The 18,891-nt window shown below is 42.8% G+C and overlaps 1 protein-coding gene across 1 annotated transcript in view; it reads left to right on the top strand.

Moving 5' to 3' along the window:
• The window catches only part of ACMSD (aminocarboxymuconate semialdehyde decarboxylase), a 144,766-nt gene that overhangs the window by 17,602 nt on the left and 108,273 nt on the right, over positions 1–18,891 (top strand). Inside the window, exon 2 of the mRNA XM_088472397.1 lies at positions 4,360–4,404. Within this exon, the coding sequence (XP_088328523.1) occupies positions 4,360–4,404 (45 nt within the window). The remainder of the gene's footprint in view (positions 1–4,359; positions 4,405–18,891) is intronic.

Raw genomic sequence — 18,891 nt, 5'->3', positions numbered from 1 at the left:
AGCCCCCCCCCAGCACTGTATGTATGCACGGCAAATAAGTGGGCGTGGCCACATGCCACAAGGGGCATGGCCAATTAAAAATGGGGGCGTGCCAACATGACACACCACCGTTTCTTTTTACTCTGGGAACATTCCTTTCCATATGCACCTTATTGCTCCCAATAGTAGTGCCCCTCTTTCAAAGCCCACTGTACTAGCACCCCTTAAGCAATGTCCATAGTAGCAGTGCCCCTTATGCAGTGCCCCCTCTAGTAGTGCCCCTTATTCAGTGCCCCCTGTAGTGCCCCTTATACAGTGCCCACAGTAGTTCATCATTTTACAGTTCCCCCATTAGTGCACCCTTATACAGTGCCCAGTAGTGCACCCTTATGCAGTGCCCCAAGTAGTGCCACTTATACAGTGCCCCTTATGAAGTGCCACTTATACAGTTCCCCCAGTAGTGCACCTTTATACAGTGCCCGTTGTGAAGTGCCCCTTATACAGTGCCCCAGTAGTGCACCCTTATACAGTGCCTCCAGTAGTGCACCCTTATACAATGCCCCCAGTAGTGCCCCTTATGCAGTGCCCCCAGTAGTACACCCTTATATAGTGCCCCCTTATACAGTGCCCCTTATACAGTGCCCCCAGTAGTGCACCTTTATACAGTGCCCGTTGTGAAGTGCCCCTTATACAGTGCCCCCAGTAGTGCACCCTTATACAGTGCCCCCAGTAGTGCACCCTTATGCAGTGCCCCAGTAGTGACCCTTATGCAGTGCCCCCAGTAGTGCACCGTTACACAGTGCCCCCATTAGTGTCCCTTATACAGTGTCCCCAGTAGTGGTCCCCACTATGCAGTGCCCCCAGTAGTGGTCCCCCCTATGCAGTGCACCCAGTAGTGGCCCCCCTATGCAGTGCCCCATATATATAAAATACAGACACACACAAAAAAAACAACACTTACCTGAATTCCCACTCCTACGCCCACCGCTGTCCACTCATCTTCCCGCTCGGCATTATGGAAGAGTCGCCAGGCTACATATGGGTAAATTATATGCCTTGTCAATACTAAAGACTAAAGCCATGGATGAGTACATTGAGAAAACCTCAGCAAAGGCTTCATCAGACCTTCCAAGTCTCCTGCTAGACCGGGGTTTTTCTTCATGTCCAAAAAAGATGGGAGCCTGAGACTCTGTATCGATTATAGAGGGTTAAACAAAATCATCATATAAAACACCTACCCTCTAAACCTCATCTTTGTCCTATTCGATCAACTGAAAGATGCTACTATCTTCTTCAAGATCAATTCACACGCTACGTACAATCTAATTCGCATTAAGGAGGGGGGCGAATGGAAGATGGCCTTCAACACCTAACTAGGGCATTATTAATATCTTGTTATGCCATTTGGTCTTTCTAATGCTCCAGCAGTTTTTCAAAAACTAATTAACCATGTATTCCGGAAGTTCCTGGGGATATTCGTCATTGTATATCTTGAGGAAATCTTGATTATATCTTGATTTAATCTCGATCCACAGATATTCCTCACTGTCATGTTAAGCAAGTCCTTCAGAAACTTTGTGAATATCACTTACTCGCTAAGTGGGAGAAATGCGAGTTCGAAGTCAAGGTAGTTTCATTTCTGGGTAAAGGCCTTTTCCATGGATCCTAATAAGCTTCATGCCATCCTTGATTTGGGTTTTACCCACCAATTTAAAGGCCATTTAATGGTTCCTTAGATTTGCGAATTATTATAGGGGATTCATTCCTTCTTTTTCAGTTTAGGCAGCCCCTAATACCGCCTTAACCAGAAAGGGAGCTGATACCACAAACTGTTCATGAGGACAACTTCATTGTGACTACTAGCAAGCGTAACAGATGTTTGACCGCTCTGGAAATAGGAAGGGAGTTGCGGAAAAGTCATTCCCGGCCTGTGTCCGATAAGATGGTTGCCAGGCGCTTGTAGGAATATGGCCTTAGTGGTAGGGTTGCGGTAAGAAAACCACTTCTACGTGCTACAAACGTAGCAAAAAGGTATGTATGGGCTAAGAAGCATAAGGATTGGACTGAGGAACAGTGGAAGAGGGTGCTTTGGACCAACAAATTGAAATTTGTACTTTTTGTCTCGCATCGCCGGGCTTTTGTACATCGTCGTCCAGGTGAGCGCTTTCTCCCAGACTGTGTAGTGCCAATAGTTAAGCATGGAGGAGGCAATGTGATAGTTTGGGGATGTTTCGCGGGCAACCAAGTTGATGAAGTTGATGAATTCCGTCAGAATTGACGGAATAATGGATCAAAAGGTGTACCACAACATATTAGGGCGTCATGTGATTCCCTCCGGAAGGCGACTTGTGAGTCAGAACTTCGTTTTCCAACAAGTTAACGATCCAAAACATACGTCCAAGTTGTATACTAATTATTTGCAAAAGAAAGAAGACTCTCAAGTCGTAACAAAAATGGAATGGCCACCTCAATCACCAGATGTTTCACCCATTGAGATTTTGTGGGAAGAACTAGACAGGGAAGTCCGAAAACAGATGGCTACCAACACTGAGGGCCTCTGGGAGGCTCTTCAAAGCTGCTGGAGTAAAATGAATCGCCAAAAGCTGGAAAAATTAGTAAATAGGATGCCAAGGATATGCAAAGTGCTTATCAAAGCTAAGGGTTGTCACTTCAATGAAAGCAGACTACCCAAAACTACCTAAATACACTTGCCTAAAAGTCAAAACAAGTTTTTTTTTGTTTCCTTATTGTTCAAACAGTTGTTTATTTTGTAAACAAAGCCAATAAAACAGATTTTATTTTGTTACTGTGCATTTAAATTTAAAATTCCTTAAAATATACTGGTGTGCTCAGACTTTTGCCAAGTACTGTATATATATATATATATATATATTTCCTTGGCTGATGCTGTGCCCTATTTCGCCAGCAGTTAACAGTATGTGAGTCACTGCTTTAAATAGTGGGGCAGGTACTGGCCACTGCAGACTTCTTCCAGTCAGCACCTTTTCTCCCACAAATTTACCCACCAACAGCAATTGGGGACTGTCAGCTGGTCATCTAGTCCTCTCTCCTCAAACAGTGACATCCACCTCACTGCGGTTGCTCCCCTCACATATCTCTGTTACAACTGCTGGTTTCAGCAGCGCTGGAGACTGCACCCTCACTCAGGCCATTACTTCAGGAACTGCTCAACCTTTCCCCTCACCATATGTAGAGGAGCCAACAGGACTCCATCTGTCCAGTCACTCATCTCACCACCAACTGTCCTTCACCTTGTCAACATAACTTTCAATTCTTCTGGGGACAGTTTAGATGGGTCTTTTAAAGGTAATCAGCTGTTTTTATAATTTCCTCTTTTAAATTTTTTTGAGGCTATATTATCTAATTTAGTGAAGTTGCTGCTAATATATTTCTCAGAGGAGTTGCCAGAACAAAGGGACCTGACCTTCATTGTTTATAAAAACTGTCTATGCAAGAACTTTTAAATTAGGTGGAGTAGAAATCTGATTTAAAATGACATTTTAATGAGGAATCATTTCTTTCTGAGAAACTGAAAATCTTCCATTTCCAGGAGACTAGGAGGTCTATTTACTAAGCATTGTTGTTAGGAGATAAAGTGAATGGAGGCAAGGTACCAGCCAATCAGCTCCTAACTGCCATGTTACAGGCTGTGTTTGAAAAATTACAGTTAGGAGCTGATTGGCTAATAATATTGTACTGTAGAATAGATATTTGGGAAGCAAAGATGGGCAAACAGATATTAGGACCAGTGGTGCAAGATGATACAGAATACTATATAGAACATTTACTACCACCTTATCGCTCCAAGGAAACAGTGTAATAGTGGTACCAGTACTCAGCTCTTAGTTGCTGAGACTACTGTATATTTGCCTATGCACATGATTTACTACAATGCTGTGTAACCATACTGCAGCATTATCATTTCCTTTTTAGGTTCCGCAATTCGCACTCTTTTTATAACACAATTGTTTTCTGAGTATATCATTAGCACCGTTGCCAATGGAGAAATGGAGAAATATACAGACAATTTATTGTATTATTGCACAATGCTTGTCACATACATTTCCCCAGGCAAAGGCATGATGAATCTATCTCCAGTGAAAAGGTCACTATTCCATTAGCGAAAAGGTTTTATTTAGCTCTGTAATACACTGTATACACCTGTAAAGTCTAAAGCAAGAAGAGGACAGAGAAGTGAACTAGGTAGTTGGAGCTGGCGATACTATTGTTGATAACTACAATCATTTCTGTTATACATTATTTGTTATTTAACCTTTGTGTGAGTAGTCTGCACTTGCTAAATAATACTAATTGTGAGCAGTTTGAAATGTAACAATATTTTGTGTTTTCTTTCCACAGAAATATGGTTATGACGGCTGGATCCAGATGCATCATGTCTGCAAGGTATGTTCTTCTTGATGGTGTAAAGCATCTCATTGCTCCTGAAGAGGTCCAGTGAAGTAGAAATTCCTCCTGAGGCTAAATGTGTGTTAGATTGGTTCAGTGATTTCTGTTTTAGCAAGTACAAATACTCTATAAGTGTGCTGTGCCTTGTAATGACGGCCCGTAGTTTACATTTGGAGCCCTGTAAGAGATATATGGTGCCCTCAGACATTGTCGCTGACAGTCTGCTGGAAGCTTCTAGGTCAGTTTACTAAAGCTTGTGCTGGAACAAGGGAAAGAAAGAAGAGGGAGGTGCCTGTGATGTAACAAAGCTTGGAGGCACAAATGCAGCATAAAATAACAATCTACAGTATTCCCTTATTGGATTATCAGAAAAGGACAATGGCCCTCATTCAGAGCCACTCGCAAGCGGGCGCACGTACGTTAGGCGTACGTACAAAAATATTTAAATTCAAGGGCTCGCTCGTATTTTCGATCGCATCTAAAAATCCTCCCCAAACTCAGACGACCCCTCCTCTAACTAACGAGCGTGCGAAATAGCGAGCGTACATCCCCGAAATGGCTTAAAGGGAACGCACGCACAAGTATAAACCGGAAGTGGCCATGTCAGATGTCGATTACCTGCTCCTTTATTCTGCCTACCTCCATCAATCGTATCATGCCAATCAATGTATCAATTAGCTTAATGTTTTGTTTTTTTCAACACAATGCAAGAAACTTTACTCTTGTCCGTGTTTGTGTTTACCCGCAGAATACGTACGGCTTAAACATTCGCTTTTATTGCTCAAAAAACATGTTAGCCACAATGAGACAATTGTTCTATTGCTGTGGATCCCCGCATATTTTACGGGGTTCATTTCTTTATTTAAATTTGCTTACGCATGTCACTGCATCAAGCCTATCATAACTCTCCAGAGATTTCTGGCCCTGTCGAACACATGACTCATACACTAACCAATCAAATTGCTCCTGTTAATTTCCAAGCTACATTAGCCAATCAGAAATTTTTGGCACACTTTATCAAAAATGAATTTTAAGAAAAACACCATTGCCATCATGAGAGCCTCCGCATTCACCAGGCGCGAGCTGCTGGAGCTAACGGAGGTGCTGGATCGGCGTATCACCAGCCAGCCTCCACCCATCACCAACCGGCAGAAGCGTTCCGCGTATGCGGAGGCACGGGCCCGCCTGCGCTCCTTCGGCTCACGCCGCAACATCGGCCAGCTGGAGCGCAGGTGGTCTGACCTGCAACGGCGAACGCCCCGCTTGCTGGCATGCTTTCGCATGCAGATATTGGAAAGTAAGTGTTATGTATTGTGGTTTTCATGTTTGTCTTTGTGGGGCAAACTGCGTGTGCATGTTTTCATGTCTGTCATATTTTTTCATTCTCATCATATCTGCGTGTGCATGTTTTTATGTCTGTCCTATTTATTCATTCTCCTCATATCTGCATGACCATGTTTTCCCTCTATTTCTGATATATTCATTCTACTCATATTTGCATGTTTTTTGTTGGTGGTGGGTGATTTTAAAATGTTATTTGGGCAGGATTTGGCCAGAAACTAACCACAATTTGTTTGACATCTTTTAGGGGGACAGGCAAGACTACGCCGTCACCGTCCGGCCAGACGGCGGTCCCGCCCACTCTCACCCACCCCCAGCCAACACTCCACCCCAAATAATTCCCCTATTCCCCCCTCCTCCCAAGCCTTCCAAGAGCCTCTCCCGGAACTGTCGGGCCTCCTTCCCCTCCGTCCCCCTTCCCCCTCTCCTCCAACCACCCCTCTTCCAATTACCCCCTCCCCGGAGTCCGTGATAACCCCGCCCCGTTCTTTGGGGAATGAAGGCTCCTCCGAGGATGAAGATGGAGGGACTTCGGGATCTGCCGTTTTGGCTACCGGTATGTTTTTCTTTTGCGTTTTTTTTAACCACAAACTGTTTGTATGTAATCATGTGTCGTTCCTTTATTCGTGATTTTTGGGTTCTTTTTTGGTGATTTAGCAGTTTGCCTTTACCTCTTCCTGCTGATTTCAACATACACATATCACACCTGTGGGTATTTCTACATAGGCCTTGTAATTTTTGCAGCACCCCTTTTTTTTAAAATTTTGGTTTTGGAGTGATTTCGTTGTGTTTTTGTTTTTTTAATGTGGATTCCCTATTGTTTGATTAATCCACACACTTTTCTCACCCACAGAGGAACAGAGGCGTCGGCAAGAGGTCGAACATTGTGTGGCACACATGCGCCAAAATGTAATTGGGGTGCTTGTGGCCCTTGACCGGCTGTCTGGCATCCTTCGGCAGTAGTTTTTTTTTGTTTTTATCTTTTTCAAAATAAATTGTTTATTTCTAATATACGTTCTGCCTCATTCGTTTTTTCAAAACCAAAGATAGTTAACCCTGACATAAGTAGACTGTTCCTGCAAGGTTTTGCATTTTTTAAAAATTAGATTGGGTTTTGTATTTGTATGTAAAACACCCTCAAGAAACACATAACAGTAACAATGTCATTTCCCTTTTTGTGTGTAGTGGCAATTAGATATTTCTACATTTTACAGGTTCCTAGTTGGTGGGCAAGCTGCTTAGGCGAATCTTACAAAGCCAAATGATTGGACAGGCTTCCTTTTGGTGTGGGTTGGGAACCTGAAAACATATTTCATTTTTGCTCAACTGGCGTCAGTACTGGATTACCCCTTAGTCAAATGTAAGGTGTGTTAACCTGGTTAAACTTGCTGGTAACGTCCAAAAAAAGGAAGAACATTTAACTCTCCAAACATTTATTCACAACATAACTGAGAAATCAAAGTGGTCACTCACAAAAAAAACACACAGTGAGAATCTCAAATACAACACATACCCAATAAAAAAAAAAAAAAAAAAAACAAATCAAGAACTGGTTGAGGAAGGACCATGCCAAAATGATTCCACAAACATGGCGTTGCGATATGGGTTCCAGAATATATTCCCAAAATGAGCAGATCCAAGTTTGGTAAGGGTAGCATGAAGTAGTGAGCGTTGTAGTGCCAAAGATTATGTGAACAAACCGAAGATGTTGAAAAAAAGAAAACAAAATTAGATGTTCGCAAACAAACACAAACACATTAGGTTAAAACACTGTTTTGTTCAAACTTACCTAAAAAATCTGGCCACCACATCATCGCGTATGGCCCCCCCACATACTGACCTCCGACCAACCTCGGGGGGGCCATCCTCAGGTAAGGCATCCTCTGGCTGCATTGGGACACCACTCCTTATGGCGATGTTGTGAAATATCCCACACAGGACCACAATTTTCGACACCATATCCGGCAAATACATGAGCTCGCCACCATACAGGCCGATACAGCGCTCCACCACTTGCCTGGTGGCTGTAAGTGCAGAATTAAATGCACTTTGTGGGCCTGGTGTGGGAGCCAAATAAGGAGTGAGCAGCCAGGACATGCAAGGATATCCACTGTCTCCTATGGAAAAGAATTGGCAACATCAGGAACACTGTGTATCAAGCTTAACATTGTTATGTACTAAAGGTCTCCACTTACCCAGAAGCCACGCATCACCAGCTTGTAGGTTGGTTAATTTGTGCCATATCCCTGATTGCCGGATGACGAAGGAGTCATGTGCACTTCCGGGTAATTTAGCATTCAGGGACAGGATCTGGAGGGAGGCATCACATACCACCATTACATTCAGGGAGTGATAGTGTTTCCTGTTTCTAAATATGGCCTCCAGCCGGGCTGGAGGCTGAAGTGGTATGTGAGTACCATCCACAACCCCTATGATGTGTGGGAAGGCAGCTATTTGGTAAAAATTGGCCTTGGCCACACTAAGGGCACCCATATCCAAAGGCATTTGAATAAAATGATGGAGGTGCTTGAAAAGTGCCTCCATCACTGCCCTCAGGATCCGGGAAAAGGAGGATTGGGAGATGCCCGCCACTATTCCCACCGTTGTTTGAAACGATCCTGAGGCACAGAAATGTAACACCGCCATAAATTGCGTAAGTGGTGGTATTGCTGTTGGACTGTCAATTTGCCGCTCAAGATCACTTTCTATTAATGAGAGAGTGTCTATGATGATTTTGAGAGGTAGACGGTAGCGTCTTAAAACCTCATCATCGGGCATTCCAAAAAGGGTGACACGTGTTCGAAATATCTGGGGCCTTGCATGCCTACGCCTGGGACGAGATTGAGGTTGGTCGGCTTCCGGGAGCATGGCCAGAACAATCCGCCCCAGATCAACCTGAAATTCAAAGATTTTAAAGTAAGGCTTTTGACCCACCCCAAAACTATATTAAAACAACTTAGCTTGATGATACCATCCATTGCTGCTTACATGCCGGGGTATTGTCATGATACGTCCAAACTGAAAATAAACACCAAAATTACTTGACACATTTCACTCTGTGCATTTTTGTTTACAAATTTTGTGCTAGACCAAAGTTAAAATATGCCAAACACCCATTTAGCAAAACAGCAAAGCGACATTTAACACAGTACATCAAAATGGGTCGAAATGTTGGCACAAAAATCGAAAGAGAAACCACCAAAAAGTTAGAATGATTATTAAGCTGTTAAAAATGCGCTAATTAGTTCGCTAATACAAGTCACAAGAGTAACTACTAAAAATGCGCTAATTAGTTCGCTAATACAAGTCACAAGAGTAACTACTAAAAATGCGCTAATTAGTTTGCAAATACAAGATAAAAAATGGACTTACCAAGAGCAAATATATAAGAGTCAAAATCAAAAGGTCTTTTGGGTCGAAAATAAACAAAATCTAAAATAGAAGAAATTAGGGATCCAAAATTTACAAAAAATAAGAAACACAATGAAACAACAATTGAACAAAAGTTAGACTTCACAAAACTTACCAAATCAAGAAACGAGGTCCCAAAAATATAAACCAACAAAGATAACGGAGAAAAAAAACGCAACTCTAACCAACAAACGAATCTCCAACCGCCAACTCCTTTCTACGCAATCAATAAACTCCAGCCAAGATAACCTCCAACAATCCAAAAACGCCACCTCGACTTGAGACACACCAAGCCATAAATAGTGTTTTGTTTCCCGCACAAATTAAGGAGGGATCATAGGGCCGCACAATCAATGATGCGGCCGCAAAATAAGGACGCATGTATAAATACGTCACGAAAACACATTCAAATTCTGGTGTATTTCTTGTTTGGACCTCAGACATGGCGACAGACCAGGGAAAAAATGCCCAAGAGTCAGGCGGTAAGTCTTTCATGCATTTTGTATCAATGATTAATTTGAAACATAAGATTAGGCAAGTTGTGATTTTGTGAATTCTGTAAATTTACACAAATAGGTGAGGAGAATGACATGGAAGAGGCTGCTGGGCCCAGTATTCCGGCCAAAGCGGCCAAAAAAAAAAGGCAGCCACATTTCACAAGAAAGGAGATGGAGGTTTTGATCCAGAAGTGTGTGGACATCCTGCCACAGGCAGACAGGAATATGAGTCTAAGCCAGAAGTGGAGAATGTGGGAAGAGGTAGCCGTTGCTGTCAATAGGGTGGGTGATTATGTCCGTCTAGCCCGGGATGTCAAACGGCGGTAAGTAAACCCTTGCCCCCCCTAAAAACAAACCCCATTTTAAACCAAAGGATAATGGCTTCCATTTTTTCCCACAGATGGGGCGACTTCAAATATCGCTTAAAACAAAAACTCGCGGACAGGGCTAGGCATGCAAGGGGGACAGGTGGGGGTCCCACCCCTGTGTCATTGGAGTTGACGGATTTAGAAGAGCTGGCACAGGGGTGTGTGCAGCCTGTGGAGGTGTTTGGCGTGTCCAACATGGATACGGACATGCCAGACTTTGCGGCTCCTCATGTTGTCCCAGGTAAATCTTTGGATGTCATCAACTCTGAAATGTTATTGTGGCAATATGTAGATTGTAATGTGAGGCTTTTCTCTTTTTTCCTAACAGAGACACAGGCGGATGAGTCTGCTCCAGAGGGGAGCCTTGGCCGCCGAATTTCTGCTGACTCTGCAGGGGAGGAACCAGTACATCCGGCTGAGGACCCTGCAGAAGCCAGTCCAGGACAATCCCCCTCGCAGGCAGTGGCCCTCCTCACAGAACTCAATTTCAAATCGGATTCCCATACGGAGATTCTGCAGAGGATGGACGCCAGTCTGCTACGGGTGGCTGAGGCCCTGGAGCAAAATGCTGCGGCCAACGAGACCATTGGTCAGGCCCTGGCGGAAAATACGAGGGCCAACATCCGCATCGCCAATGCCCTGGAGCAGCTCGTTCGCCAGCACATGGTGGAGCCGACCTCCCTTCCTGCCGGAACATCAGGATCCTCCACCTCTGGCACAACATCAGCCAATCCTCCAAATGTGCCTAGCCCTGTGCCTAGTCCAGAGGCCACAACATCTACCTCTGGACAGGCCAGCCCGATGACATCCCGGACCCGGTCTGGCGCCCTCCCTCCCCCATCCACACGGGTGAAAAAACGGTGACAGCAATGGTGACTTTTCCCACAATCCTTCTGTGCTTGGCTCATATTCCTTTCGGGTCAAAACTTCCCTCTCCTTTCTTGTGAAATGTTTTTATTTTTTTGATGTATGTTTATGTCAACAGTTATGTTGGGCCAATTTGTTTGATTTGGGAACATATCTTTAGGCAAAAAAGATGTCCCCAAAAATTTTAAAATAAGTTTTTTTGTTTGAGCAATAAATTGGAAATTAAACAATGACATTGGATTGTGAAATTATTGTACAAATGGGTTACATTTAATCCTGGGCCAAAAGGCAAAAACTCGGCCAAAAAAAAAAAAAAAAAGGGCTCTTTAAGGAACGTTTAAAAATTCATATAATTCGGCAAATTCAAGAGGCACAAATAAAATGGTGCGAAACTGAAAACATGATGAAATTATTGTTACAATAGGCCCTAACCACCAAATTGCTGCCCAAATAAACCCCCCCAAATGTACGCAAATTGACTGTGTCATCCTGACATTAGCAGCTCTGAGTTCCACCTGCGTACGTTTTGTGCTATCCCAAAAAACTGATTTCAAAACACATACCAAGCCGGTTCTCAATCCAACACTAATTGCTTTTCTGCCCGGCCGCGATTAATCGCAACAACATCGTGGAGTCCAGGGACGGAGGAGAAGGCCATCGCCAATGTGGTCGAGTAATCCAGACCCTAAGCTGTGCGAGCATTTGGAAGGGAAAGAGGATCATCCAGTGACGTAGGAGTCGGTCCGTACACATTTTACGCTCGCATCTGCTAATGTATGTACGCCCCAAAAACGCCTCGCCACGCCTGCGTTTTTCCATCTCCACCCTTGTCAACACCCTAAAACGCCCTGTTCTGTCAATCACATTTGACATGTCACTTCCTGTACGCTATTTTAGGAACGAGTCCCAAAAAACTCGCAATCTGCAGTACGCACATGCGCAGTGTTACACCGACGCATGCGCGGTTATTCAACATCGGAACGCAACGAGCGTACTGCTGTTTGCGAGTGGCTCTGAATGAGGGCCAATGTCTTCAGTATTAAGTCTATACCTGACCATCACAGAGGAATCCTCAAATGGCTTGCTAGATTAATATATGGCCATCAGCAGTACCAGATTAAGGTCCACATGGGCCTGGAGCTAACCTTTATGAAGGGCCTATTGCGTGCTGCCGCAGGAGGTGTGACCAGCTGATGTGTGTACATGGGGGTGTGGCCTCAGTGGCGGTTCTAGGGGCAGGCTAACAGGGCAGTCGCCCGGAGCGCCGGCCCCTAGAGGGCGCCACTGAGTCCCCAGGAGACAGGCATAAAAAAAACCCTCTGAAAAAAAAACAAAAACAGCGCCGCTTTCCCCCCCGTTAGCTGCCCCCGCAGGGAGATTACTACTGGGGGCATGGCTATAGGGGGCATTACTACTGAGGGAAATGGCTATAGGAGGCATTACTACTGGGGGCATGGCTATAGGGGGGCATTACTACTGGGGGCAGGGCTATAGGGGGGCATAACAACAGGGGGCATTACTAATGGAGGCACATTTATAGGGGGGGCACTACTATAGGGGACATTACCAATGGGGGCATTAACACTGTGGGCATTACCACTGCGGGCACTGCATGGGGGGCACCACTACTGGGGTCATTGTGTAAGTGGCACTACTACTGTGGGCATTGTATTAGGGGCACTACTACTGTGGACCTTGTGTATAAGGGGCACTAATTTGAGTACTGTGTAAAAGGGGCACCACTGTGTGTCATAACATGAATAAGGGACTTCTGTGTGGCGTAATTCGAATTGGGGATAATGTATTATAAAGGGAATTAGTGTGTGTGGCACAATGTATTATACAGGACATTACTGCATGTGGCATAATGTGTTATACAGGGCATTACTGTGTGTGGCACAATGTATTATACAGGATATTACTGATTGTGGCATAATGTATTATACAGGGCATTACTGCATGTGGCATAATGTGTTATACAAGGCATTACTGCATGTGGCATAATGTGTTATAAAGGCCATTACTGTGTAAGACATACTGTGTAAGGTGCATTACTGCACATGGCAATTATTTGCCACGAGGGGAGAGCTTGGGGGAAACCTAGCACCTTCGTAACTGCTGGGCACGCACCACAGTGTGATGAATTGGGGGTGTCCCTTTCCAGAAGCGCTTGCGCTTTCAGCATGCGCAGAGGAACGCCATCTAAACAAAGTTTTTTTGTTTTTTTTGGGGGGGCGGCGCAAATGGGAACTTTCTCCCGGAGCTCCACAATGTCTAGAACCGGCCCTGTGTGGCCTGTGCCATGGGGTGTGGCTATTACTCTCTTTGCTTATATGAAGCATTACACCACCTGTTATACTATTGACCACTGAATAAAAAATTGAAATAAAAACTCACAAACTATGGTTTATTAACAAAATGCTAATTATTTGCTTTAATTCTACTTTGTTATGGTTATGAACATTGGAGGACTGGGGTAGGAGGGGGCCACTGGGGGAATTTAATTGTTTGGGCCTACGGCGGCACTAGACAGATACCAGCTCAAGGCTATATATATATATATATATATATATATTAAAAATGCTGACATCAACGCTTCTGAGTGCCATCCTGGATGTCTTTTATTTATACAAACCTCACCCACATGTTTTCTATTTCTAAGAGGATTGGTACCAGTATATGTGCAAGTTGAAGTGTGAATGATGTGAATAATGAAGTGACCACCATGAGACAGACCATTTTTTTGCGCACATTACTAGCCACCTCCCAGGAACGCCCAGCACTTTTCCAAGACATTTCTGATACTGTGCGTCTCAATCACAACAGCGTCACTATGCGTACACACTGTGTAACACATGCGCCATACACAATTTTTTTTTTTTTTTTTTTTTTAAATTGAGTAAATTTTTATTGGTTTATAGATATACATTAACAAATAACCAAACAAAATAAATAATAATAATAATAAAAAAATAATAATAATAATAATAATATAAAAATATATTTATATACACACATACATACACACATATATACATACATACACATAAATACAAAATCAAATAACAGTATCTGGAATATAAAACCTAGATCTACAAACTGCATCCCAGATCCATTGCTTATAAAAAATATAACATTATTATTATTAATCTGTATACCAAAACAATAAACAGAGAAAAAAAAAATATATATAAATATTATATATATACATACATACATACACATAAAATATATTAAAAAAAAATTACCACACTATGCAAATATTGGAATATTGTCAAAAATAACACCTGAAAAATTGGCAAAATCAACTAGATCCCAATAAATTCTGCTCTCAACTTATCACACAGCACATTACAAAGTAATAATCTACCTCATTATCCTAACAATAATATACCGGTCAATCATTAGGCAGTGCACGGGCATAACAGGATTTAAGCCAACTGCTCCAGATACGTTCATACTTCTTCTCAGCTTTGCGACAAATAAACACATGTTTTTCATGTTCAACAGTGGTACGGACCAAGGACAGCCAAGCATTATAATCTGGTATTATAGGAGCCATCCACGACCGAGCCACACATACCTTAGCTAGTGTACACATATTTACAATGTATTGCTTAATATATCTGTCCACTACCTCATCATCCATAGAGCCTAAACAGCACGACAATGGCGTAGCTAAAATGAGAGCAATACCTGTATTGGACAAAACTCTCAGAACCTTATTCCAAAAAATGCTAACTACCGGACAATCCCATAGAAGGTGCCAGAAAGTACAGCTACTAATTTTACACTTAGGGCATATGTCAGATGCTCTCCCCGAAAATTTTAGCAAACGAACAGGAGTTAAATAGGTACGGTGTAGAATAAATAGTTGAATCTGTTGAAATCTTATAGAAGTCGTGGAAATACGAGGAGTTTCTAGAGCATTATCCCATTCCGTATCACTTATAAGGCCAATATCTCTCTCCCACTATGATCTAAGATGTGGTAAACTATCCTTATGATAAGAAGACAATATATAGGAGTATAAGTAAGAAAGCATCTTCCGGGGACCTAAAGATAAAAGGAATGACTTCAATGGGGATATTTGAATTAGAGGAGGGCCATCTGAAAATTGAGCCGAGAGAGCATGCTGTAATTGTAAATATCTATAGAAATATGATTGATGGAGATGATGAGCTTCTTGGAGTTGCGCAAAAGATTTAAGAATTGAAGTGTCATATAAATGACCCAATGTAGTTACACCGTTAGAACCCCATGTCGCCTCAAGCTGTAAAGAGGCCAGTTCAGGGAATATATACGATAACTACATAGAGAAGTGTCTGGATCTAATCCCGTAAACTGTAGAATACTAGATACCAATTTCCATATCTTAATAGCTTGCATCAACAGGGGAGGGCCTTTCTGTATAATTCTACCCGCAAGCAAGGCCTGTAATGGTGTAAAGTTAGGGAAAATCTGAGAAACCAACAAAATGTGCAGGGCATTAGGGGAGTCATCTTGAAGCCATAACCGTATATGTGCCATCTGCGCCGCATAATAATAAAATTTGAAATTTGGAAGAGCCAAACCTCCCCCAGACCTAGATCGGGTCAGAGCTGCCAATTGAATACGTGGTCGACGATTCACCCAGACCAATTAAGAAAGAAGACTATTCAAACACCTAAACAATGTATCTGTAATAAAAACAGGAGAATGCTGCAAAACGTACACAAATTTTGGCTACACCACCATCTTGATTAAGTTAATTTTACCAGTAACGGTAAGAGGGAGCCGGCGCCAGGACTGAAGTTTGCCCTTTAAGTAGACAAACAAGGGCTCAACATTCAATACTATATAGTCCTTTGGGGAATTAGTTATCCAGATACCTAAATATTTAAATTTATTTACCCAACAGAGAGGGAGAGTGATAATGGGAACAGTCGGATACAACCCCCTAAGAGGAAGGATAGATGATTTGTCCCAGTTTATCTTAAGACCAGAAAAAAATCCAAATTGTTCTATGACTTGAAGAATCACAGGCATAGCTGTTACATTGTCAGACAAAAAAAGTAATAAATCATCTGCATATAAGGAAACTTTGTCCATTCTATTACCCAATTGTAGACCTATGATATCAGGGTGAGAACGTATAATACATGCTAACGGCTCAATAGCCAATGCAAACAGGGTTGGGGACAAGGGGCAACCCTGTCTTGTGCCCCGAGACAGGGGGAAGGATGGGGAGATAAACCCATTCACTGACACCCTGGCAGTAGGGTTCGCATACATAAGTTTTACCCATTTCAAGAACACCGGCCCAAACCCAAAACATAACATGACCTTCCACAGAAAGGGCCACTCCACAGAGTCAAATGCTTTTGCAGCATCTAATGACACAATAACAGAGGACGATTCCTCGCCATGGGAGGCCTGTAAGTGAGTGTGCATCCTTCTAATGTTCTCCGACGTCGACTTGCCTTGCATAAATCCTGATTGGTCTGGGTGAATAACCTAAGTAATAACTGTGTTTAGCCGAATAGAAAGGATCTTAGCCAAAATTTTGGCATCTGTGGGAATTAGAGAAATTGGCCTATAGGAATCGGGGTATCTAGGGTCCTTCCCGGGTTTAGGGAGCACACCAATTATGGCTTCAGACATAGATGGAGAGAACAAATTCTCTTCATAGAGCCCATTAAACAGATCTAAAAGTCTTGGAACAAAGATACGAGCATGTTTTTTATATATCTCTATGGGAATCCCATCAGATCCGGGTGCCTTGTTACCGGGAAAGGAACTAATTGCAGCATCTACCTCCTCCAGGGTCAACGGGGCATCTAAATATGCCCGAGCCTCGGATGACAATTTTGGAAGCCTAGCAGAAGCAACATATAATGACAAAGCATTCACGTCCTCAGTCAACTGTGTTTGATATAAGTTTTTATAAAATAAACGAAAAACCTCTGCAATATCTTGTGTAGATGTGACCATAGAACCCTCAGGCCCAATTAGTTCCGAGACAACAGCAGAAGGACGATCAGCATGAACAAAGTGTGCCAGAAAACTACCAGTTCTGTCAGCCTGCATATAATATAAATGAGAACGAAATAACAGTCTACGGTTCATTCTATCTGTCAAATGATCAGTCCACTCTGTCTGTGCAGTCAACCATTTTAAACGTGAAGATTCCAACCTGTCCCCCAAGTAATCCAACTCAAGATTTCTACAGGCCATCTCCAAAACACGTTCTTTTTCCCTGTAAAATGTTTTTAATTCTGCTACCCTTTTGATCAGAGACCCACGTAAATAGGCCTTGAAGGCATCCCAAACATTAGCTACAGAGGTAGATCCCACATTGTCAGTAAAATAGCCATCCCACATAACTTCCAGCTTTGAACCTGCACCCATTTGAAGAAGCCAAGAGGGGTGTAGTTGCCATAAACAGAGACCTCTAGGACTACACATATTCAATTCTACCAGAAGTGGGGAGTGATCTGAGATTCCTCTGGCTTTATATTCAATGTTAGTTATATTAGGTACAACAGATGGGGACACCAGGGCCAAATCCAATCTAGAGAAAGAGTGATGCGTGGAGGAAAAACAGGAGAATTGTTGTACTCCAGGGTGTTTAACTCGCCACGCATCAACCCATCCGAAATCAGTTACAAACTTAGCAAAGCCCTCACCACCTTTAGAAAGAGAACTTGAAGACTCACGCCACTTATCCATAGACTGGTCCATTATATTATTGAAGTCTCCCAAACAGAGCACTGGCGTATCTGGAGAACGGGCCACAAATTCAGCAGCTTTTTTTAAAACATCATATGAAAAAGGAGGGGGGATGTACACTGCTAACAATAAAATGGGCTTAGAATACAGTACACAATCCAGAAACACATATCTGCCATAAGGGTCAGTTTGGACCGCAGTAAAAGAAAAAGGGACAGATTTATTAATAAGAATGGAGACACCCCTGGACGATGAAGTATGTGAGGAGTGATAAGCCCATCCCACCCATGGTCTTTTTAGAGCTAGTACCTTACTCCCGACCAGGGCCATATTGCTTGATCATTTTAAAGACCAAAGAGCGCTTTAAACGATCATTAACCCCCCGGACATTCCATGTTAAAAGTTTCACCATTGTAATACATTGAACTATAAAGCATAATAGATGTTACCTTGAAAATAGTGTGGTAAAGAAAAAATAAATAAAAACATTTGTAAGAAAAAAACTGGACAACCCATCCAAAGCCACCCCCCACCCTGTATACCCACCCGAACTTAGGCATACTTAAATCCAAAACTAAACTAAACTACACTAAAACCCACAGGATACAACTACTCGATCCTTATAGGTGTAAAAGGCACTGGGATAAAAATAACTACCAATGCAACGGAACTCTCCGGCCATATTTTGACCGAAATATCAACATAAACAACAAATAAAAAAGAAAAAACCCTACCAGAAAAAAAAAGAAATATACCCAGTAAGGGGAGCGGGACATTGAACAATATCCAACCAATATCACAACATAAATACTATTATAGAAATATAAATATTGGAATATCAGAAAAAGGTCTATTTAATGTCATAATGACACTAGAAATTTCTGGCCATAAACAAATATAATCAGCAAATGCAATCAGTACAGTCATTCCGGTGCCATTTGCCTGTTCCCAGGAGATCTCCGGTCCAGCCACGCCGCAGCCTCCCGTGGTGTAGAGAAAAATTTTGACTCTCCATCCACTACCACTCGCAACTTAGATGGAAAAATCATATAGTACTGAAGATTTAAATCCCGGAGACGACGCTTTATTGGAAGGAATTTAGCTCTGTCTTTTTGGACATCCATTGCGAAATCAGGAAACACAGAAATTTTGACACCGTTGCGTTCCAGTGGCCCTTTAACTCAAGCCAATCGAAGCACAGTATCACGGACCTGGTAATGAAGAAATTTGGCTATAAATGTGCGCGGTGGAGCGCCAGGCGGCAGGGGACGGGTAGGGATCCGATGCAC

This window comes from Taudactylus pleione, unplaced genomic scaffold, assembly GCF_031769625.1.
Source record: "Taudactylus pleione unplaced genomic scaffold, aTauple2 ptg000122l, whole genome shotgun sequence".
Classification (NCBI taxonomy): domain Eukaryota; kingdom Metazoa; phylum Chordata; class Amphibia; order Anura; family Myobatrachidae; genus Taudactylus; species Taudactylus pleione.
This window is presented reverse-complemented; position numbering and strand designations above follow the sequence as displayed.